At 32.9% G+C, this 26,331-nt stretch overlaps 2 protein-coding genes across 2 annotated transcripts in view; one reads left to right on the forward strand and one right to left on the reverse strand.

Moving 5' to 3' along the window:
* Positions 1-69: 69 nt before the first annotated feature.
* LOC112463096 (sialin-like) lies at positions 70-20,827 on the reverse strand. The gene is made up of 14 exons (XM_025029283.1): positions 20,528-20,827; positions 14,816-14,917; positions 14,431-14,489; positions 14,043-14,251; positions 12,955-13,191; positions 12,659-12,743; positions 10,991-11,214; positions 10,744-10,893; positions 10,530-10,662; positions 10,304-10,459; positions 10,138-10,223; positions 9,895-10,061; positions 1,218-1,355; positions 70-937 (listed from the first exon to the last, which is right to left on the reverse strand). Exons 2-14 carry the CDS (start codon positions 14,830-14,832, stop codon positions 115-117), a joined length of 2,484 nt encoding a protein of 827 aa, XP_024885051.1. The 5' UTR covers positions 14,833-14,917; positions 20,528-20,827; the 3' UTR covers positions 70-114.
* The window catches only part of LOC112463095, a 93,440-nt gene continuing 72,023 nt past the window's right edge, over positions 4,915-26,331 (forward strand). Inside the window, exons 1-2 of the mRNA XM_025029282.1 lie at positions 4,915-5,927; positions 6,068-6,119. Of these exons, the coding sequence (XP_024885050.1) occupies positions 5,798-5,927; positions 6,068-6,119 (182 nt within the window). The 5' untranslated portion in view covers positions 4,915-5,797. The remainder of the gene's footprint in view (positions 5,928-6,067; positions 6,120-26,331) is intronic.

Below are 26,331 nucleotides of genomic sequence, written 5' to 3' on the forward strand. Positions count from 1 at the left end.
ATAAATAAATTTGCCTAATATAGCGCATTATCATAAAACCTTTTGTAATTATGTATTTACGTAAATATCTAATCGTTTTTCACTCTTTTATTATCAATACATTGAAACGCGTTATTATTCTGATGCCGAACACTCTTCATCATTTACTTGAGCTGAGCAATTTTCTTCAGATTCGATCTCACTTGTTTCAATTTCATTTACGTCTTCTTCCTCTTTGATAGTGTTTGTTTTTTGTTGCTCTTCCTCGGCTTGCTCTTCTTCTTGTACTTCACGCTTCTTCTTATTTTTCTTACTTTTCTTTGAAGCTTCTTGAGGTTTCTGTTTATCATTCTTTGTCTTGTCCACAGTTTCTTCTTGCTCGGAATCTGTTACATCGGCTTCAATTACTTTAGACTTTGTGTTTTTGGATACCTCTTCCTTCTTCTTTTTCTTGTCGTATTTAGTTTTCTTTTCATTTTTATCAACCTTAACGTTTTCAGAATTTTCCGATTTGGAGCGCTTTGTCCTCTTCTTATTACTTTTAACATCAGCGTTTGCATTTTTCTCTACATTTTCTACTTCGTCAATATTTTTCGATTTCTTTTTATTTTTCTCTTCCTTCAAGCCTTTCTTCGACTTTTGGTGAGTCTCAGAATTTTGAGAAGCTTCAACAGGTTCTTCTGATTCTTTCGATTGTTTTTTGGCATTTTTATCTTTCTTACTTTCCGTCTTTATCTTATCTTTCGAGTATTTCGATTCTTTTTCAGTATTTATATTCCCTTCTTCATTTATCACTTCAGCATTTTCACGTTTATTCCGCTTGTTCTTCGATTTTTGTTCTGACTTTTTCACTTCTGAATAGTTTTCGGAAGGATCTTCGGAGTTTTGTTCTGATGAGCTACTTTTTCTTTTTTTCTGCTCTTTTACGTATTTGTCTTTTTTCTTTGACTGTTTGTCCCTAAAAAGTACATTAATTAATAGAGAAGTCAACATTAAAAATTGCAAATTAAAAATAAATAATATATATTGATTAATGAAGTATATAGCTGTTTTAAAAATAGTGACTTTTTTATCCATTTATTTAGATCCAAATCCGTGCATTTGTAAACTTTATCTAAAAGTGATAGTTAAATTTGTTAGAGAGATTAAATTAAATAAAAGTGCTATGTATATGACGACAATTTGAATGAATATTTTTTTAAGCATATTATATTCTGTTCATCAATTTCATTACTTACTTTGTACGGTATTCTACATCGGCCTTCTTTTCTTTTCGACCACCATCTCCTGATTCCACATCTTTGCTCGATTTTTTTGCAGAAGTTTCCGCAACAAGTATTGCAACTAATAGAAGCGCAGTCAATAATATCCACAATCTAAACAGATCGAATTTAATCTTTTTATTTCTAATTTCTAGAAGAGATTTTGAGACGTAAGAGATTAGAAAGTGTTAATTTTTCTTATTTCTATATAATTGCTCATAAATGAGTAAAATTAAATATTTCGTCTTAAATTTATATGTCGTAAGATACGGCTCTTATGATTGATTTATAACATCTTAAGATTGTACTCAAGACGGTTTTAAATATAATATAAGATTCGATTAAATACTGATCTTAAACGAATAAAGTCTCTCTCTCTGTCATGAGTTAATTTTTAAAATTAAATCTCTGTCTCATTTTCGAATGTTTTAATAAATATTTCTCATACCTCATTGTGATAATTATTTCTATACGATTGCACTTCGGTGTTCTTCACGCACTTATATCGGGCCTATCTGGCGCAACACTATCTCTGCTCAGAAGTTACTTGCCCCTTATATCTCATACGTTGTCAGCAAAGATATCTTGATAAATACAACGAATCTCGTACGTTCACGTCAGTGCTTTTGCGGATTCGATATCGCAAAAGCTATCTGGGCCAAATCTTCCGAGAGAGATGGCAAATTAAACACACGTTAAACGCGCAGCATGCGCAGAGTACGAGGTTCAAGTGTCAATACTACGCCCTGGTTGAATTCGCACATAATCGCAGACATGACCTGGGGGCTCTTCAAATGCGATACTGAGATGATAAGCTCTATTTCCTCGTTCGTATCTAACGTATCCATATTTCTTGTTACACGCATCGGTCAACTTTCATAGCTAAAGTTATATTTCAGATATTTGAATTACGGTGGATATCTTATACTCTACGGATATCTAATCTAATATCAACAGCAAAATCGTCTGACAGCACATACCTTCTGTTCTGACGTTAATAAGCACTCAACACAATGGTGTATGTGTGTAATAAACAACCGTTACGTGTTTATTCTCGAGAAGCCTTGATTAAATTGTAATTGAAAAAAAGTACCTTATGACGTCTATGACTGGATTAATACTGATAAATTTAAACGACAGTTATAATACTTTCTTAAGAAAAGCCACGTACATTGATCTGCCGTTTACTTCTCAGTGTCAAATAAATATAATAATATAGTGATCCTAAAATTTTTTCTTTTTTTTCTGTTCCCACTGAAAACTATATATGTATATCTTTTTCCTTTTTAAATAATTAAAATTACATCACGTTGGCGTTGTACGTACAATATTGCCTAATTTTATTGAAATTAAAATTTCAAATAAAGAGCGATAATTATAATACTGCCTTAAGAAAAGCACATACGTTTTGATATACTTTTTTAAAATCTTCTCAATGCCAAATTCACTATAAATTTAGTAGTATAATAATCCTAAAATTGCTTTTTTTCCCTCTCCGTTTTTTCTAAAAAGTGCATTTCTTTCCTTTTTAAAATATCTATAATCTTAAAATTACATTGCGTTGCACAATGTTGCCTTATTTTATTGGAATTAATATTTCAAATAAAGAGCGCGTACGCTTGATATATTTTTCAAATCTTCTTGATGCCTGTATTTCCTAAATTCACTGTAAATTTAGTAGTATAATAATCCTTAAATCGCTTTTTTTTCCTTTCCGTTCTTACCAAAAAATGTATTCCTTTTCCTATTTAAATAAATATTTGTCTCAAAATTGCATCGCGTCATAATATACTATATCGGAATTAATATTTTACAAATAAATTTGAATGCATAATACATATAGAATTAAGATAGAAGCGTAATTTAAAAAATAAATATCAATTTTAATAATAACATATTCACTACATCTTCAAATGCTTTTAATCGAACAAGAAATTAATCTAGATGAAGCTCACGGTTCCACAAAGAACAAAGCGCAAAAGCTATACGAGTTATGTGAGTGTATAATCCGTTCATCGAAATTAGGTAGAAAGGGAAAAATTATACGAAGAAATAAAATATTCGGCGTGCGTTTATTTCATATAGAGTAAAGATTTCAAAACAAATCGGTTGGCGCGCGGCCTTGATGTTTGTTTTCCCGCCGCGCACGACGTGGTGACGCGATGAGGTGTGAGGTGGAAGGTGGGGGATGGGGGTGCGGCGCCGACTACCGGTTACCGCCATCCGCCATTTCAGCATTTGCACGGCGAGGCTCGAGCAGGCAGGTAACTGCGCGTGTCGCTCCGTGTGTCGTTATTATCCCTCGAAACACTATTCATGATCGTTCGGCTATCGTAAATTCGCTACGAATATGCAATTCTCGAGTCGAATCGACACCTACGGCTAATCCACGAATAATCAGCACGCGTATCGAGGTGAGGCATTTCGTGCGATTTAGTTCGTCAATCGAAAGTTATGGGAACGTTGAATCGCCATTTCGCGCCGACATTCATGGGCAATATAATCATCCCTTCGCGGAACGTAGATTATTACGCAGGCTCAAATATGTCTCGCGTTACGCGTGTATAATTGCGAGTTTCGCGGTTATTTATTCGCGATCAGGCGATCGCGTCCGTTAAATTGATACGTGTAGCATCGCGCGTCTCTCGTCGCGATGATATCTCAGGTGCGTTCCCTTTTGAATTTGTCGGCCTTTTACGAAACGTCGCAAGTGCGAGACAGATCGGCTTCGAAACGGGGGCGACGTGTCGCGACGTAGTTTAATTAGCCCTAGTCATTCCGACACTTTGATATTTCCTCGTCACGTAGCATGAATTTCACGTTCGTGCCGCGGTAACTCGGAGGCTGGAATCCTGCATACTCGACACGATCGATATCCCCCATATTAATTCCGTCAATTTGCGAGACGCCACGAGATAAACAGCTTCATACGATCCTACATTTTTCGCGTCATTTTTTCATCGTGATGTAGCAAAGTACACGTCGCATGCATGTAAGTAATCGCCAATTTGGAAGTACCGCGCCGTGAGATATAATATAAATTTAATAGTATAATAATCTTATTAAAATCGCTTACTTAATGTTTCTTTCCATTCTTACCAAAAATTGTATTTCTTTTCTTTTTTAAATATCTATCTTAAAATTATATCGTGTAATTATCGCGTTGTAAAATGTTTTATCGGAATATTTTACAAATAATTAATATTTTACAAGAATGCACATAATATACATATATGTAGAATTGAGATAAAAGCGTAATTATAAAAACATATATATATATATATATATATATATATATATATATATATATTAATCGAGCAAAGAATTAATTTAATTGTTAGATGAAACTTAAGTTTCAAAAAGATTAAAGCGCGAAAATTGTGATACGAGATACGCGAGTATGTAATCCGTTCATTGAAATTAAGTAAAAAGGGAAAAATGATACGAGGGAATGGAATATTCGGTATGAGTTAATTTCGTATATGCGGAGTAAAGATTTGAAAATAAATCGTTGGCGCGCGGCCTTGGTGTTTGCTTTCTCGCCGCGCACGGCGCGCTACGGCGCCGCGGGCGGGGTGGGGTGAGAAGTGGGGGTCCGGCGCTACCGACACCGACTACCGACCGAGTAACCGGAGTACCGTCGTCACTTGCGCGGCGAGGCTCGAGCGGACGGGTAAATGGCGCGCGTGTCGCTCCGTATGATCCGTATGTATATTATCTCTCGAAACACTGTACGACTTGCGATCGTTCGCTACAAATATGCAATTCTCAAATCGAATCGACACTCACGGCGAATGATCAGCACGCGTATCGAGGTGAGGCATTTCGCGCGATTTGGTTCGTCGATCGAAAGTTATGGGAACGTTGAATCGGCATTTCGTGTACTTTATGGGCAATAACAATGACCATCTCTCTTCGCGGAACGTATAGATTACGCAGGCTCGAATATGTCTCGCGTTACGCGTGTAGAATTACGAATTTCGGTTATTTATTCGCGATCGATGATCGCGCCCGTTAAATTAGGCCTGTTATTCCTTTCAGCTGAACTCTCGCGCGGTTCATCTTTTCTCTTTTTCTTTTCACGTTGGAGGGAGAAAGAGAAAAGATAAACTGGGCAAGAAATTGACTCGCGTAGTGTCGCGCGCGTCAATGCGCGATGTCAGGTGCCTTCCCTTTTGAATTTGTCGGCCGTTCACGAAACGTTGCGAATGCAACGGGATAGATCGGGCTTCGAAAGGGGCGACGTGTCGCGACGTAGTTTAATTAGTCGCGGTCAATCCGACATTTTGATATTTTCTCGTTACGATAACGCATGAATTTGACGTTCGTGCTGCGCGAACTCGGAGGCTGAAATTCTACACAGCTCCGACACTACTCCGGTAATTCCGTTAATCGTTAATTTGAGAGACGCCGCGAGCTCTGATGATAGCTTCATCGTACGATCCTACACTTTTCGCGTCATTTATCCGTCGTGGTGCACCGAAGTACGCGTCGCGTCGTGTGTAATCGGCAATTCGGAAGTACCTCGCCGTGCAATTATCGTATTGTGTTAATTAATGCTCGAGTTCGTGTTTAACTGTAATTTTCGGGAGTGCGTGAGAGTGAGTATCATGGACGTGAAACGAGAGGATCTGAGAGGAGGAGCAGGCCCGGGGAGGCAACAGGCGACAGCGGAGCAACCACGAGGTAATTTATAATTCGAATCATTACTCTACTCTTAAATCTAAGTTTATAATTATTTCGTTAAATTCGCGCAAAAGTTATTCTTGTAGAATATCAATTATTTTGGGCGGTTGTAATAATTTGGACAAATTTGTATTTTACAGATCGACATAGTGTTACAACGCAGTTACATCTCCGCTGCTGCGCATCGTATCGGTGAGTCAAGTAGTTTTTATTTCGATATATAAAGTGATGTAGAAATAGATGAATCAGGATGTTGCAAATAAATATAGTAAATATGAAAATAAATAAATATGCACCTTATCCATTGCTTCAAAATGTATAGGCTGAGACGGATTAGGATTGAAAATATTTATCTTTGGAATATTTGAGATTAATCGTTGATTTATGGTGCGTACAAAAATGCACAATTATGAGATCATTAAATAGAGCTTGAAATATCATTTACTTACTCGCGTAAACTTCTATCTTCTACAAATCATCTTCGACAAAATTAAATAATTAGAATTAGGTATATTAGTCGTTTAAAATTTATAGAACAATCTTGTAAATGCAAATAAAAATTAACTAATTATCAAATCTTTTTTTGGTTTATGAGCTCATTTGTGCAATAACTAAACCTCGAACTAAACACTTTTGTCATGTTGTTATCAGTTCGTCTGTTTTTTATGCAAAAAATGTCACGTCACGAATATTTAGAGTTGATTCTCTAGCTTTAATCAGCTAGTAATAATGATAAATTCTGGAATTCACACGACATAAGAAACGTTCAATTGATTTTGATGTAGTATTTAATACAAAAAAAGCTTATGGTAGTTAAAGAGATAGTTAAAATAATTATATAACTAACTCTCGAATAAGAATCTGTTTTATTTGCCATTCACGATTAGCAGATATTTTTTCTCTCATTTATCACTTACACAGAATTTATATTCATTTCCTAATAAAATAATCTTCGTATTATTTCATTGATAATTCAGGCTACACGGAATATTGAATATCATGAATCATTTTATAGGAATTTATATCATCTATGTAAATTTAGAGAATTGAATGTACATATACATATATACACATATATGTAATGTGTAATATGATTATAAAATTTTAAAAATAAAAGGAAGAGACGGGAAAAATAAAAGGGAAAGAGACGGATATGGTTCTAAGCACGTAATAAAAACGCTGCGATTGATAAAACTATATGTTCATATATTTTGAATTAAATCGCGTATCTGCATTATTTAGTGTCTGTCATATTCTCTCGGTATTTAACATATTTTATCGCATACAGTACTATTTACTAGTATACAGTATACAAAATATGTACAATAATACTATTGCTACTCTATTATATTTCTTGACGCTCCTGGTCCTTGGTTTTATAAAAAAATGATAAAATTTTATGAATTCTACATACTAATAATAATGATAAATTAATAGGAACAAAAAATTAATATATGTATATAATGCCAATAATAATATATTAATATATCTATTATTATTGACGTTATTTTATTACACATCAGTTGAAAATGCTTCTATATAAACATGGTTTTTAAAATATATTTTATATAAGAAGATATTACATTTAGATGAGTGTATATATGACGTCTGAAATAAGAAATGAACTAAACGTATTAAAGAAAGTAAAAGAATAAATTCTCTTTATATTTTATACTAATTGTAAGATTATTTATTTATCGTACGTCATACTATAGTTTTTCTGAAATAATACATATTTATTTGACAAACTTTGTGTTAAAAGAAACAAGTGTAAAATAACGTAAAATATAAGTTTTTAAAATTATTCCATTACACGTCTCAAACGTTAATAAAAGTAGGTGCATTTTCTTCTATGTGTAAAGTTCAATTTCAGTACATATGCTTTACATACGATAAAGATATCGTAACATGTACGCGTCGAGATATTACATAAAGACACAACCATATTAATGCATAAGTCTTATGTATTAACAAAAGTAAATACTTGTGTACTAATGTACATACGAGTACATATGTATAAGTGTTACCGACATATAAAATATCTTATTTACGAATAACGAGATAAAATTAGAAAAATAAATCGAATTGATTTCAATAAAAATTATTTAAATATTAATGACATTCTCGCATTACTTATTAGAAACATGTGCATATGCATGTATCTTAGGCTACTAATGGAATCATTGCAATATTATATTTATAAATATAAAAATTTATAAAGGAATAAAATGTCCGGCAACATAACAATTTCTTATAACGTTTACAAAATAAATATATTTATTAATATTTGATCTCTAAATACGGAATTATAGGCTCTTGAAAATTTATTCGCATAATTCGATTTATATGACACTACATAGGCTGCGTTTCGATATTCACTGCCAGTACTGAAAATCTATATAGTATATGTGACGTGAACTATAGATTTTTAGTACTGGCAGTGAATATCAAAATGCAGCTGCAATAAATATTCTCTCGCATTCAGCACGATATAGTGGCAAGTTTATAGTATTAATTTATAATCGTGAATTTTGACATATATGTTACGTATAAATCTATACTAATTTGTAAAATCTCTGTTAGACGTAGAGATAAAGAGAGCTCTATTAGAATTTTATGAACTTGAAAATCTATATGTACCATAAGGCACTGCAGATTATAAAAAGTAGGAACCAATAAAAGTACTCCAATTCTATGATTTTGCTTAATTCTCTCTAATGCATGATGATTAAAATTATATTCTATTTTGAGAATTGTGTAAATAAAGTTGCTATGTTTTTAGTAGACGTATATTTTAAGTATCTCTCTAAACTTAATAAGTACTCTATTATTCTTGGATGTTTTAATTATATACCAGCATACATATATGTATACATATGCTTGTATATATGTTTAAACTCTTATGTATATAAAATTGTCATTGTTCTGAAGCGTACGTACATAATTAAAGAAAAACAAGTAACTATTTCATATTATTACGAAATCCACATCTTATGAATCATTCTTAACACTTTAAGTGCCATGTCATCTGGGTGACGCGTAAATTTCCGCAAAGACCCCGTCATCCATTTGTGAGTGACGGTCTTATTTACTCGATTAAGAATAATTTTACTAAATATTTAAGACATTAATGAAATATAAATTTTACTAAGACATTAAAGAGAGCAATAAATATTAAAATATTATATTAGATTTATTAAATTCAATGTCGAAGCTTGGCACTCAAAGTGTTAAGAAATCGTAAGTTAGCTTACAAATAAATTACTATACAATAACTTCAAAATAAAGAATTTAAGTATGTAACAAGCAAAATTGAAGAATATAGTACATTACTTGTCTTTAGAATGCAGGAATTCGTGAGATTTCACATTGAATTTATTTTATTCGAGTGATTAAAAATGTTACTTTCTTGAGATTGCTAATAACAAATTAAGAAAGGAGTTTATAATTTAAGTTCGAACAATAATATTACGCAAAAACAATTGCGCGTCGTCCGCGTTTAATATTTGGAAATAAAACGGCGCGTTTCCTAATTAGGATTGTGTGACAGCTTACAAACGCACGCTACTTAATATTAATTATTTCTTCAAACATTTGTGCACAATTCGTGTATATAGTATCTGTATATTGCGTACGATCTATATCAAAAACTGATTTAAACATTCTATCATGTACCTGAGGCAATCATTTCATAAAAATATCCTTCTTCACTATAATACATATTACCTTGATAACTATATAATTTCTCCCATATTAACAATCAGATCTATTTACAATAATAGAACGGTATTGAAAATAGGTATTTTTCATATATTCGTACATATATTCGACTACGTTTTGCGCGTTAAAAGACCTAAGTTTTAACATAAGGAATGACGATAGCGGGAAAATAAGAAACCGAAATATACATCACGTTTGTTCTGACGGATTTTTTCGGTTCGAAACAAACTTGCTCTATTCCCGCGACGAATCTTTTAACGGGCGAGAGTCTTCTTGAACAGATTGAGGATACTTTTGATCGGGATAGTTCCATGCTTGTATGTCCGCCGTACCAAATATTTGATAGGCGATATACGTACTGCAAGATACACCTGCAGTAACCGCAAATACATTTCTCCACGAATCGAGAGATTGCTGTTGGGAACATTATGTTATTTTAACTTTTTAATTAATAATAGGGAAAAATAAAAGGAGAAAATATAACGCTTACACTTTCTTGCGTGAGCAGACCAGCTGCTATAGGAGATAGGAAACTAGCGGTCATGTGAATCGTCTGCGCGAACGCTAGCACTGGCCCTAAAAATAACATATTGATTTTTAAATATTGATATTCTTATAAGAAATAAGTATATTCACAAATTAATGGGCGCACTGACCAGCGAAATTGGGAGCGATGTCAACGATGTTAGCCATTGCGCCTGCATAGCCGGCTGTTATGAGAGTAACAGCTATGAACCATATGATTAAAACTAAGATAATATCACATCCTAAGTATCCAATTAAAACCACGAGTATTCCGGGAACCACTTGAGCTATAAGGAAAAAAAATAGATTTATTTTCCGAGTATTAGATAAGTTGAAGGAAACCGCCGCTGGACTTACAAAGTGCCGTAAATATTTTGCGCACAGTGATTAAAGTCATGATTTGCCGCGTGACTAGAAGATCCGCAACGTAACAGAATACAACGGAGCTTAAGTAGCTACAGATAAATGGTGCACCTGACAGGATACCATTCTAAACAAATTAAAAATTTGATTATTCTGTTAATCGTTACATTGAAAAAAATTCCAATAAGATTTTTCCTTGAATACATACTGCTTGTATACTGAATCCTAACACTGTCTTCATATACATCGGGCCGGGAATGATAAAGACATAATGTACCCATATTCTTCCGAAGGTTGTAATACCGATAGCCCATGCCGGCAAAGACGTGAGTATAGATTTCCAAGGAACGGGCAAATCCTTAAAAAAAAATACAGTTGTGTTAGTGTGTTTCTTCTTAAAAAAGATATTATTTAATAAATCAGAGAAGATACATAGTAGATACAAATCACTTTACCTCGTTCGCTCCGATAACTTGGTTTCTAACACATTCCTGAATGTAACGGAGTTCTGGCTTAGATATTCGGGGATGCGAGGCAGGAGTGTTGAAAGCGCAAAAATACCAAAAGATACACCACACGAGACCGACAGTACCAGTCGTGTAGAATACAGTCCTCCATCCGAAATGGACGATGATGAACGCACACAACGGATAGGTCAATCCGATGCCGATGCTGAACCCTGAATATAGACAACCTAGATGTTAGGAATAGCTCACCCTACGATCCGGAACAAGCTGAAACATGATGCTTGTCGAATGGCCTTGATCTTGATTTGTTACGACTCATGCGTGGTGATGATCGCTCTTCAGTCGAGGTGTACGTATCTCACCCTGTAAAGCGATTCAAGTAAAGACTTAGTACGCAAGGACGATGATGAGGCATGATGAAGCTGTTAATAGTGGGACAATGAAACTTCTATGTCTGTAAATAATAAAAGTTTAAACTCGTTCTACCTGCAAAATAAGTGTCACCTTCGTACGCAGAGATCGGTATCACAAAAAGTGCATTGTAATGAAGAAATTAAGTTATGTGTACGCGTATAAGTTAGGAAAAAAGTATAGATCTTTTCTCTCACATTAGCATTGCTTTTGTTGTTATGTTATATATACATAAAACGCACCCACATAAAAGTCATTTGTAGTTAATATTTCTAGTATCATGAAGTATTATCTTTACGAAGGCTAACTTTATTTAATAGGGAGTCAGTATACACTACTTAGACTACCTATAGTTCATGTCAGAATTTAAGATAAAATTTCATTTATAATTTCATATATCGTGTAAAATACGAAAAACATTTGAGGAACACATATGTGTATATAAAATATGTATCTAATTAAATTAACATAAAATTATATCTAAAATCTGAAATGAATTATAGATCGTTTAAAGCGGATTTAAGGATATAAACAGCATTCGAAGACACATTTTGTGCTAGCAGAAAGAAAGTCTAATAATTTAGATAAATAAGTAAACGAAAAAAACAACGCGCAATATCGTAAATAAAACGAATAGATAAAACGAAACTTGTGGTCCGACTCTGGAAAAGTTTGAGTGAGAAAGATGATTAGATTTATTATTAATTCATACTGCAGACAAATGGATGTAGTCAAAAGATAGAATTTGTACATATAAGAAAGATAAGTGTAAAAAATATACATGTTCGACGAGCCCGGCTGATTCTACCAGCTGGAAGTATACTCGGCCTTTCTCATGCTGTTGAGCGGTTGCTGTTGAGTATACCCCTCGGTCCGGCGAATGCAACCTCGTGGAGATGAACTATTCGGGATCATTAACAAGTGATCAATTTTCGCGCAGATCGATGCGCAACATTTATAGAATTATTTTCATTTTAGCAAGAGATTATTTTCTCTTGATCCGGAATTTTGACTGAAAGAATAATGTGTAGTTTCTCATTCGAACTTCCATATTCCACTCTGAAAGAAGCGTGCATTAGTATTCACGTGAACACAATCGAAAAGAATATGCGACTTTCACTTTACGGCGTTATACTTGCGACTGTAATATGAGCGTACGCGCATAGTTTTCGCCTAATCGAACGTAACGAAGTTTCACTGTAACACACGAAAATCTCCGTTAGCGGCCGGCATCTTATAACGTACCTTGGAAGGAAGACATGAAGCGTGAGCGTTCCACCGGTGGAATCCAGTGCCCGATTACGGCATACATCGCGGGCCACGTGAGTCCCTGTTTTCAAAAAAATAAAAAATCAAGATTAGCCATAAAAATCTGTTTTTGCTATCCCAAAGAATAGAAAAATTTAAACGATTTTTAAAAGATTGTTTTATCCTAAAGATTTAAAATGTCTTTTAGACGTCTTTACGATATTCTTTAGATATTTATTTTGTTTGAATATGACAGTAAAGTTTGCCATTTTATCCGATGATTAATAACTTACACTTGCAATGCCCTGTATACTACGCAATGCTATCATGGCCCCATAATGAATCTCCGCGGCAGTTGGCATAAGCAGACTGCAAACGGCAGTGACGGCTTGAGATCCGCCGAATATGGTTTTAGTGCCGAAGTACTGAGTAAGAACACCGCCGAGCATTTGCGAAAGTATATAACACCAATAGAAAGAACTGAGAATGGCCGATTGAATAGCTGGGCTCCACTCGAATTCGCCAGCGTCCTGTCCAAAAAAAAGACACGATTTTGTAGTGCAACATATACATAAAAATTCTTCTAAAATTTGCTCGAATTGAGCAGATTAACTTTTCACTAAAGTTAAAAATAGTTAAATTTATTTAGGAATTAATAGGTTCAATTTTTTCAATCTTTTTACTGTCACTTATTAATTGTTTTCTTAAAAATATTATAGCCATAAAAGAAATAGTAAAAAAGGATCTACAGGTTTTGTGGAAGAATAAATGAGCGTTACTTTTAATTTACTAAAAAAATATCCGTTGTTTGCTGATCCGTTGTTTTATTATGTATAAAAATAAAAAAAAGAGTCTCGTTAAAAGTTAATCTTATTTGCTTGACATATTTTATAGAATAGATGATGAAATTCATAATATTATTAGCTTCTACAATATATCTGATTTTCTGTTGAATTTCTTCTCAGAACTTTGCTTTCTTATTTACTAAACTTTTTACGTACACTTTTTAAGTATTCTTTAAAGAAATTTTTTTTGCTCTTGACGACACGTGGAATACATTTGTATTATATTTATGTTATACAATACCCAAGTATCTATGCTGCATTCGTATTCAAATAAATTGTTGATCCTGCTAGTTACTACAATGAAATATATTCCGATATTGTGACTAACAAATATTCTGCATATGCACGCATTTTAATGCAACTTGGTAAAAGAAGACTTTGTGAAAAGAGAAAAAATAATTTTTCTTTGACGCGTCAAAAGATTCTCTTTTCGTCGAGAAAATAAATCATTACTATTTTGAAGCTCGTATGAAATGAATGATACATGAATAAAAAAGAAATTATGCGTTATGCAATATCGTAATATCCAAGCGTACCTCCGGCCTGGTTACAGTGGTGTTCTCCACGTGTGACGCATTCGATATTGTGTAACAGTGAGACGTTACCGCGGCGGTTTCATTGTTCGACGTTAACGGCAGCTTCGCCATGGCCACCATGGCGATGTTAATGTCTGTTCTCATCATGAAAGACACGAGAAATCCGGAAAACGAAAGCATATACAGCACGACACGTGCTGGAACCATGTCTGCAATAAGAAAATCAATTCAATCTGATTAGTGATTATCAAATATCGCGCAATATTGATCGTATCGACTTGCATTAGAAAGCGCATTTGGTTATTGGCGATTACCGTGACTTTGACTCCTTTCTTCTTTCTTTTTTTTTTAAGTAAAAACTTTTAAGTTATGCTACAAAAAAGATTACCTCCCAATTTTCGTAAGCTGCAAGGTGGCTGTTCCTTATACATATCAGATTCCTCATATCTGTAAGGAGTGTAAGGTAAAATTACTGCATGATATGCAATGTCGCAGTAAGACGAAACAGTTAGTGACAATAAATCGAATTTTTAATGATTATTTTTAGACTTTAATTATACTCAGACTTGAATATTTGCAAGTGAGATGAAAAAAGATGATAATTAAAAATGCAATAAAATAATTAAAAGTTTCCTAAAATACACGATGGTATCAAACACTTATTTAAAATGATAAAAATAAAAAATATACTACGTAATGGATAAGCCGATAACGCTATTGCAGAGGGCTGTACGAACAAAAATAAGAATATTTATTTAAAACGGGTTCTTTACCTTTGAGATTCTTCCATTTCTTACGTGGAGCTTTCGATTTTCGAACAGAGTACAAAAACGAATCTGTTGTACACGGTGAAAACACAAAGATCACCTTGGAGTCTGCAAAATAGAGAAAAATAATCTAATTTAATAATCATCACTTTATAAAAGTGAGTTTTTTAACTCTTACGCGACGTGACGTTTTAATTTTATGAGTTACTTTCACTTTATCAAGTATGAAATGGCGTCAATTAACTTGTATAAGATATTCGAACTATTGCATCAAGGTCATGATTTATGAGAACAGAATGAAATTCCAACGCGAAACTCATATCGACATTCTTGAAGTTCTTTGTGGAAGCCTCCGCAAAAATTTATTTATAAATATCTTGCTATTTCATTAAGAATACGGAAATCAATTTCATTATAGAAAATAATTATTTTTTATATACAGAGTTTTTTTTATAATGAGTCTTTATCTCTCTTTCAATTAATAAACGAGTTACAAATTGTGGTTTTGTACTTTACTAACAAAAAAATATATAGCAATAGTATAACTCCTATTATTTAAAGATTTTTCATGTATACTTGTTATACGTAAATGAATCTTTTGTATTTTGTAGAATAATAGATATAAATATGAAGAATTTTGTACTATTTATTTAAATTATTTTTTAAATTACAATATAATACAATTCCAACTATATATGTCATTTAATAAATTATCACATCTTTTCTCTGTAAAATAAGTTTCGTATTCTTCAAAATGACTAAAGAAAAGTGCTATTATTTTCGATGAGCGAATTAGATTAAATATAAAAAAAAACCACTTAAAATATCACGATTCGATATATTTTTCAATTTTGTACAAGGGATTATAGTTAGTAGTATAATCGTAGATTTCAATTCTAATATCTGCGATATTTAAATACAATGTTTAGTTATTCTTTCTCGCGATTTGCATAAAGAAATAATTAAAGTTAAACGAGCAATCGTACAAAACCAATGATACTTCCGCAAAAAAATTGTCGAGACTGTCATTTATGCACAAAAAATGCGGAATTGATTAAAGACAAAGCTTGACATTGAAGGTAAATGATGATCATGCAAAAATAATTTTACGTAATAATAAAAATAATATTATCGAATTAGAAACATAAAACATAAAAAAAATAATCTTTAAAAATGGATAGCGTATACGAAATGTGCATTAAAATTAAAACTATATAAATTTAATTTTTATTAACACAAAATACGAGATTAATTATTTTATTTCGAGACAATGCAATGATTATAAAGCAAGATGAATTTGATAGAATACGCAATAAAGAAAAATATTGCAACACACACTTACGCACACATACACAGAATATTTTTCTTTTAATTTATCATATCAAGTATGTTATTTAAGCAACAAAAAATAAAAGTTATAAAAACGAATTAAGTATATAAGCATAAATTTATTGTCAACAAAAATTCGTGCGGGTAATTATTAAAACAATTGCAAAAATTCGTAGAATAATTTTACGATGTATGCAGATAAAATTCATTCTATGTTTCGTTATATAACTTTATGTAAATTCTTTAAAGATCAGATTGAATGTGTAATCGTATTAATAGAAAAATTTCAAACTAGATCTTAAGGTACAGTTACGGTTATCTTTCACTTTATTTGCATCTAGTGTTTCAAGGTAGGTAAAATGTAAAATATCAGATAATTCACTGAATAAATAACACTATATTACATTCAGAGAGCCACACATGATGATGTGAATATACCTAAAATTGAAATGTCTAAGTATGAATTATATTTTTTTGCTTTGAAAAAAAAAAAAGCATTGTTGGAAACTGTCTATTCATAGTCCGTTCTTATTTCAAGACCGTCTTAAATAATGTCTTGATGCTAAAAATTCTGTGCTAAAAAAGATGTCTTAAGATGCTATAAATTTATATGATTATACTACTAACTATAATTCATTGTACAAATAATGTCTTAAGATGATTTTGTGTTCACATAACTTCTCAAGATTGTACTTAAGACGGTCTTAAATATAAAATCCGACTATGAATACCACTCTACGTTTGTTAAGTTCAACAGAACCTCTTGCAAATATTATATTAACGCTATCTTCATTTTTTTCTTAAGAAATGGAACGATCTCGAGACGTTTTATAAAATTTAAAAATTGATATAATACACTTAAGCTTTTGAATGAAGGATTTATATTATCAATACGATGTTCAGAAATATATTGTAATTACAATATTTTCTGTCTTTTGCCGAAAAAATTTTCAATAGTAAGTTAGTCAATCAATATAATTAATTTGATTTTCAAAGTCCATACAATACATCATTATCTTCAATATCAAAGAGTCATGTCAAGAAGGCGATTTCGATATTGAAATGGTACTGATGGTAACTTAGTTCGATGAATGTGATTTGTTAGCAAATGGCGAATAAAAAAATTCGTAACATTAGCATTTTACTCGTTTTCCGAAAGTCATGTTGAATGCAGAATAACCCCGATGCGTCACACTGATATATAACAGCGAATTATAACAAATTTTAAGTGCGTTTGTGATAAATATAAAATTGTCGCGTCAACATTGCTATCGATGAGTCCGCTCGAGATATCACTTACGTCAAAGATAAGTATAGAAATGGGCAGAAGGACGCGATTACAACTTTACGAAATTTAACAAATGCGACTCGAAACGTGTAGCGCGAATGGAAGAAATCGCGATACGATCAACATGATTGTAGGCGGAACGAAGTGTCGACACTGAAAGGCAACCGGACCACGAGGCGTTGACTATCTTCATTGACCCCACCATTGCGCCGGTTTTCGATCGTGTTCTTGGTATAGTGCGCGACGAGTATGTGGAATATTGTATTATTCCTCTCAGGTAGTACGTCATGCGAATGTGAAGTTTTTTAGTAGTTGGTTATTGACGGTCATGTACTAAATTCAAAGTTTAAAATGAATGACTTATCAAATACGTTCCTTATATAAGGAAAAACATGAGGAGTGAATTATACTTATTGTTAGGCTGAAAAAATGGAAATAAAAACAATATCTGCGTAATTAGCTAAAGTCAAAAAAATAGTTATGAAGAAACGATATTCGTTTTTGTAATAAAAAATTATTATAGCTATATCTTGTTATGGAAGCATTAATTGCACTTGAATATTTTTCCGATAATTTCGATATAATGCGATAAATAAGTATATACGATAAAAAGGTAATTATTACGTAATTGCTGATTACGTAACTGCGGATTTATCATATTTCTATCGTGATGGAGTGAGGTAGATATAATTAAGAAATAATTGGTGCACATTTAAGAGAATAACTTTGAAATGATGATTTTATATAAGAATTTTACAAAAACGCTAAATGAACACGAGAATTTAAAAATGCGTTACATCAATAATAAAATTAATTGAATGTATCATTAACAATAGATCTAACTCGTGCATGATCCTGATAAGATGATGATCATAGATAAAGTACTAAAACTGATTCGGAAAAAAATGTATTGGCAAAAATGATATTCTCTCTCTCTCTCTCTCTCTCTCTCTCTCTCTCAGTTCAAGGAAAAAACATTTTTTTTATTACCAAGTTCTTTCACGTGAGTTATAAGAATTTGCCACTATATTTCCAGTACGTAGTACGTGTATAAAGTTGTCGATACAAAGTACATTATCATACATACTTATCATAAATTATTTTACTGTTGAAACATTCTGTGTATATTCTGCAGTGAAACAGAGACCGTTCTTTGATCGATAGTTCGTGTTGTATTATAACGAAGCAAATGATAACGTTTAATGCTTATTTTTTATTTGACTTTACAAGTTTCATTGGTCTCTTAGCGTACGGATTATTCTTCCGATAATGATGAGTTAGTAAAATATGTACAATGACATAATTTTGCGTAATAGTTCAAATCGATCGAGCCGAAGACTTCATCATGAAGAAACTCACATTTTCTTCAACTTATCAATTGTCTTAATGAAGAAATTTCATCGCCACAATATTGGGATTAATTATCTGATAGCGTCTCATAGTTAACCTTATTACACGATCGAGGCAGGGCAGGTCATGCAATTCGACCAATAGAGTTGTATTCCAAAAACAAACACAAAAGTGACGTGCGTCATAACAACGTAACGTATTCGTTAAATATAATTTCGCTTCTAATTGTAAGAAACAAAACGTGTTTTCTATATTAACAAAATGTGATCTATTATCAATTTGTCAGATAAACGTATTACTTTGTATGCACAAGGTAAAAAAAAAAAAAAACGTTGACAGGAAAACGACAATAATGTGCCAAAGAAAATAATAAACAATGAATTTAATATATTTATTGAGAAAAAAAAATTTGTGAATAACAGCTGAAACGGACAGTGAATTTGTGAATTTACGGTTTAATACATCTTACAATTACTACGTTTACGCGAGCGTTACTTCTGTAGTAACTTACAATAGTTCACTCGTTTACGCGGAGTAAATTATCGTAAGTTACTACAAAATCCCGTTTGCGTCAAGGAAAATTCCGTCTACGCGAAGGAATGATCGTAAGTTACTACAGAAGTAACGCTAGCGTAAACTTAGTAAATGGCTATAATTATGTCCAACAGGTATCACACACACACACACACACACACACATACACAAGGCAAAACGACTTTTCTCTAGCTCTACAATTTTATGATTACGTAACATGATTAAAAGAACGTGTCAATTACTGTGAGAATTGTTTTATTGACAAGGAAACCTTAAGAAGTCTCTATTTGATTTTGATTAGCTGCGGCTAAGAGACATGGATGGTTTCCTTTATATGTTTAGTAATGTGTAGCTTTTGAAAGTTGACTGTTTTATCATTGAGAATTTTATTATATAATATATACAACTGTTACCATTCGTGTAAATTATAATAGTGCATAGTGGTGTCAATTCCATATATCTGTCTCGCTATTTGTTAATATTGAAATTGCAGTCCTAATAAGAAAAATAGAATGCTATATTACACATAAAATTGTGCCAAGTTAGTGCCTAGATTTCTAGAAAATCTCTCCCAATTGATGTCTTACTGTGATTACCATTCGTTTGATGTAGTTGACTTATGACGACTCTGATAGTCGATCTCCAACGGTGATTCAAACTGCAATTGGCTTCTTCGTTGATGAATATTTTAAAGCAAGGTGGAAAGAGTCTTGTAAATTATGTTATTTATGATAATCAATTATTGAAGAAATTGCAATTCTTTTTACGCATTAATTTCATACATTAAGTCATCTTCAACTCCTTGTTTCAATTTGTCCCACCCAAAGTAAAAAAAAATAGACAATTCCATCAGTTTTTACACATACGGTAGACACAGAAATAGGAAATGCTAAGTAACTTTATAATAACATATTTCCATGCATCGCTGAAGAAAAAACTGTTAGCCCCGTCATTACACGACGTTGGATAATACACCAAATGTGCTTAGATAGGAACGGTAAATCGCGAAAAGTCATGAAATTAGATTGATGTAGGTTTGAGAGCTACCGCCCGACAAAGTACTTCAATTGTAGATGTAGATTAAGGCCATTGCTCATTTGAGGTTAAACACGCCGACTCTCCCAACTTTGGAGAAACACGTGGTCCGTCGTGTCTGCTTTCGAGAGCAGCGAGTCACAAAGATCGTGCAAATCGAAGGGCAACCGATCGGAACTCACTTTAGTGGCGTTTCTGCGTCCAGCGGATGTCTCGTGTAACGTGGATGCTCTCTTGCGCGGCATTTTTATCCACGCGGCGGCACACGCGACAATATTGGCGTGTGTTCACTCACGTCGACGAGAGAAGCGCGTTGATTCACGATAAGCCGTGAGACTCGTGAAAGTGGAAGCGGCAAAGGCAGGCGTGGCAAGGAGGCTGAGGAGAAGCGAATGAAGCGAACCGAACCGAAATGCGGAAACCGGTGGAACGCCGCACCAAATGCACAGCACGACCGCTGCCGACAGTGCCGACGCAATCATTACGTCGGCTTGCGTCGGCTCCTTTGATGACGATACTACCGTCGTGATCACGTGACTCATGAGCAAGCAATGTCCAAGGTCCAAGCGATCGATGGAGGCTCAATGCGCCGACGCGAATGTGCGATACTGTTACGTGCAAAACGTAATGTAATGTTTTAAAGTGTTGATAAGATAGAAAAAAAAGTTCTAGATAGAAAAATCCTATCCTTTTGACCAACTTTGGCTACGGTCAACATACGTGACGCTACAAATGCTTTGGAGCGTTCTTCTTCTCTTTCTTTCTTCATTGAAAGAAAAGAGAAGAGGAATGCTTCGAAGCATTTGTAGCATCACGTTGACCGTAGCCTTTGTTTGGCAACAATATAGGCAAGCAAAGTTAAAATAAAATAGTATATTGAGTCGAAGGTGCATTCGCTTTGCATTACAGACAAGAACTCGTAAGAGACAAGAGACTCGGCTTAATCAGGCTCAATCGAGTAACAGAGAGTTCTTCTAAGATATGGTCATAGTCAAATAGTGTCCTAATATCAAAAGTAATGATTGATTTGATTTTTTGAAATGGAGTCAGTATTTGAGAAAGACGGGATCTGTTAGATAAGAATAAGTTCTATCACAGCTATTGAGCTATGTTGGACACAGGGAGAAGCTGCGGGGAGAAACACACTTTCCTTTTTATCTTTATGTACATACAAGATAGCAAAATAAAAAATCTGATATTATGTTAGGGACATAATACTAGGCACTATTTGTTAGAGAATCGTTTTACAGATGTTTCGAGAATTTTAAAAATCTAAAAATTCTGCAAGAGCAACTACTGCACGCAACATAATGCGCGTGAACAAACTAGATAGATATAATCCCGATGACTCACCTACGAGACTGCAATGTATCACGCCCTTATGCGTCACTATTAAATTAGTTTTTTACTAATGAATAACTGCAGCAATTTGTGTCTAATTTTTGCTAAAATGTATTTTATGAGATGCTATATTAAGGAAGTAATTAAACTGGAAGTAAGAAAATCTGATATTTATTTTATATATTGCAATTTTTTGATCATATAGTCTTTAATATTGGAATATTCTATATTTATTTTTACTACATATTTCAAGATGTAATATTAGAATCTTTTATTTAATTAGTTTGTGTGAGATCTTAAAATCTATTTATAATAAATCGTAATAATATAAAACATAGTGTGCAAAAGTTCGTCATTAAAATTGAATAATATTCTAAGCAGTGCTTAGTTGATTCGCGAATAGAGAAACATCGGTATACATAGAAAGAGAAATTAAACATTAAAATATAAATTAAATGAAAGTATAAATCACATATAATTTCTGAGATTTAATCAATATAGGTACCAAAAGTAGATACTGACATTAAACTTAAAAAGAAAAGATATGAATTAAAAATTCTTTCTGCTGTTATGCTGTGTAAAAATTATTGCCACTTTTCTTATATTACGTATATAATAAGCGTAAAAATTTGGGAGGATTTCAAGCAACACGAACAAATTTATCGAATCTACTTGAATCGACTTTTCTTACGTCGCATATTGTAAACACAACTTCGGGCGAATAACTACTTTTTGGCGACGTAAGAAAATTCATGTAAATGTTGTCAAATTCGTTAATTAATGCCATTATACATAACATGAATCAAGGAAATTCTTCAGTTCAGTCGAGAAAGAGACTTTCAAAAAATGCCTTAATCTTGTCACACGACAGCAATTGCAAGTAGGTTATATTAGGATGTTATGATTGTAACGATGAAAAATATGCATTTTCTTAGTAATTATTCAACGTATTGCTTTTTGAGAAATAATAATTAAGAAATAATATCTCGCGCTCTAGATTAAAGACATTGCCTTCATCAACATGTATATCGGATACCTCAACGGGAGATCTGAAGACAGATCTATCGAAAGATAGCAAAATCATGCTTAGTTATGGCAAATCTTCAACTCGAGTTAATAAAACGGTAGCTGTGCGATATATACATATATTATGGATATAAGTTGTCAAATTATGTTGTGTCAAATTATATTAATTCATTCGGTTATTAGGTTTCCAATGCGAATCTTTCCGCGAGAAAATTGTGGAACAATGTATCCAAGATGACTAGAAATTCCGTTACTGTAAATGATGTAATCGAAGAAGGTTTTGTATTTTACAATCTTTCTATTTTATAATAATACAAGACGCATGGGTTGGAAAGAAGTTAATTACTATTTAAATTTAAATACGTAACAAAATTTATTAGCGTTTTTAAAGAGAGTTTTACATTAAGCATTGAGCACTTGTAAATCTTTTCACTTGTAATTTTATTTGGTGTTGTATATCCGCTATCGCGAAATGTATTGATTTTTAGAAAGTGAGCTTATTGGTATGTTGACGAAACAATTGCATCAAGCTGAGTCACAAATGCGAAAGATGCAATCCGTTTTAACAAAAGCTGAGGAAGGCTTGCGAACTAAAGATCAGGAAGTTGGACGCTTAAAGCGGAAGGTTCTCTGTACGCTTTATTTACAATAATCTAAGAATGTAGTATTATTTCATAATATTCATAGTTAGCTTAGTAAAGAGCTGGTCTTTTCGTATTTGTATTGTGTGTTTATTAAATTTAGTTATAAAATATCGAATTCATTTCTTTGCGTATTTTGTTCTTATATTTTTTCGTTATACTCTTATGAACTGTTTTTCGATACAATTTCTCTCCTCTTTTTCGGATGATATATCACGTTACTTTGGTAGATTAAAGAATGGGAAACTAAGTACAAGAGTCAGGAGTTGCTACGAAAGAAAGAGCAACGAAATCAAGCTAGTAATTCCGAATATTTCTATCAACGATGTCTAACGCTAGAACACAAGATCAGCGAGATGGAGGTTTAAATTTATGTTTTAAATATGTCCGTTCTGTATATTTAAAACATAATTAGTAATTAGCAATTGCGTCATTTTGATATTGCAGAAATTCTTAGCTGATTACGGGTTAATATGGGTGGGTGACCCCAAAAATACGACAAACGTAGATGGTAGCAAGTAATTAGAATAAACTATTTGCTATTGGCTAGAAGTAGAAGTAACCGATCTAACAATTAGTTATAATTCCATTGTAGTAATTATATCAACGCCTGCTATGAGCAGTTAGTTGCGAATATCGATCAGTTGAACCTAGCTGCGGGAAAGGGTGAAGTTCACATTCATCATAATGAGAAAGGAGGAGGAGCGACATTCAAAGTAATGCTCTAGTTTTGTACGGCGTACTTCTATATTATTTAAATATTTACGAGATTTACGCTTACAAAATTACGCACGTGATACATATTTAATATATTTCGGAAATGTCGGAGAAGAATATTAATTTATTATTGATTAGTTAGAGTTAATATGTTTATTAATTATTTAGTGATTACACTTACACATATTGTCAATCAACATTTTCTTTATACATTTTAATTAAAGACTCCTCCCTGCATGACGTTGAAATTTTATAAAAACGGTATGTGCGTCAATGGAGAACCATTGCGATCTTACAATGATCCATCTGCAATCTCGTTTATCCGCGATATTCTGGATGGATATTTTCCATCTGAGTTGCAACAAGAATATCCTGATGGAGTGCCCTTTATGGTAAATGTAAAATAGTGAAACAGAATTTTAGAAAATATACATACATATGAGATATATTTTTCGCGGTTTTTCCCTGGATTCTTTGATCAGTACGGGACTAATAAAATTTAGCCCGCATTCTTCTTATAATTATAATTTATACTTGCATACGTAGATCGAAGATCGTAGAACAGAATTGCACGTAGATGATTCCGCTTGCTTTCCTGGTCAAGGATATCGGTTGGGAAAGCAAACTCCAGTAGATAACTTGTTATCGACAAATTTACGGAGATCAAATAACGTTTACCAAAGATCTACTCGTGCAATCCCTTCGGCAAAAGATAACACTTCCGAGAACATTCCGCTTTTATCACTTCCAGACCGGTAATATCACTACTTCTAAACAAATAAATATTCAAGTACCTGACTTTTCTATACCGCAATATACATCCTGAAATACTAAAAATAAGCAAATTTATCTTATAATTATAAAGAAATTATAAGGTGATTATTATTACGTAAATTGCTAAAAAATTTATAACGCATTTTTATACTCTCTATTAGTTTATTGGATCCCAAAATCTCGGAATCGCCTTCTGTCGATTTATTTTCCCTGAGATCGCAGATTTTAGCTTCACACAATAATATCTGCTCCAGTTCCCATCTTCAGTCACATATTAATGCCGAATTGGCACGAAGCAGTCGGCGAGAAAAAGTAAATCTTTAGTTATCTGCTAAAATGTCTGAATATGGAAATATTATAATATTATGTATATTAATATTATATATATTTCTGCACCGAAAAAGAGAGAATTAGCCACAAAAAATATGGACTATGATATGAGTGAGCAATCATCTAAATCAAGAGATACCTTGAGATCTGCAAGTAATAGTAGAACGAGACACCATAGCGTTTCTGATAGATCATCATCAAGGTTTTTTTCCATAAATAAAATAATCAACATTTATTTATGTACTCAAGTTAAATTTTTCTAGTAGATCACAGATTGTTGAAAATCGTCTCCGATTACGTTCGAAATCCGCCAGTTCGTCGGGAGAGCGATTGGGTATCAGTCAATCAGTATTACGGTCTAAAACATTAAGCACAGCGGAAATAAATAATATCAATGAGCTTAAGATTACCAATCTCACCTCTGAATATTTCGCGATGAAACATCCTCGAGGTTCGAGATCGGCTACTTGTGCAAGAAAGAGTACGGTGAGAAACATATCAAGTCAAGTTAACAATCAGAAAACTGAATAGAAGATATGTAAAAGTCAGATACGTTCAAAATTTTTATTTAAAAAACCAAATTTTACTATTTCAGCCTCCATTATTGCGCCAGGTTAATGAAGCTATTGGAAAATCGAATGAGCTTCGATTAAAAGTTAGATCGTTAACCGGTAGTACCATATATCTAGTGCATGTCTTGGCTGATGAATCAGTGGCAAAATTATACGAGTTACTTGATAAAGCTATGCAAACATCTGGGCATAGAGGGTATAAAGTGGTGTTGAGCGGGTGAGGAAATATCTGATTGTTTAGCTTGATATTCTCAATTTATAAAAATTAATAATAATTACAAAAATAATTTGCAAAAATTATTTAATCTTTTATCTTCTGTTTTCAAATTCACAATTGATATCGTTACTTAAAGGTATTCGCCGAAGAGATTGCTACGTGTAAATACATCGTTAAAAGAAAGCGGAATCAATAGAGATTGCGTTCTCCATCTTGTAAATGATTAAACTTATTAACTCGTAAAAGTAGATTTTGTATTTATATTATTGTGTAAAAGAGACAAATACGTAACGTACGTAACGTAATTTTCGTATGGAAACCATAAAAATATGTAATCTTTTATGTTTAAATTTACAAATAAAATAATC

This window comes from Temnothorax curvispinosus, unplaced genomic scaffold (genome assembly GCF_003070985.1).
Source record: "Temnothorax curvispinosus isolate PA1 unplaced genomic scaffold, ASM307098v1 QBEX01013028.1, whole genome shotgun sequence".
Taxonomy (NCBI): Eukaryota; Metazoa; Arthropoda; class Insecta; order Hymenoptera; family Formicidae; genus Temnothorax; species Temnothorax curvispinosus.

Bases quoted from the DNA above. Each gene is read 5' to 3' on its own strand.
- LOC112463096 (XM_025029283.1), bottom strand. The intron at 14,252-14,430 runs GTAATCTTTTTT...TTCTTATTGCAG, and splicing joins CAGCTTACGAAAATTGGGAG to ACATGGTTCCAGCACGTGTC. The intron at 10,460-10,529 runs GTAAGTCCAGCG...TTTTCCTTATAG, and splicing joins CAAAATATTTACGGCACTTT to CTCAAGTGGTTCCCGGAATA.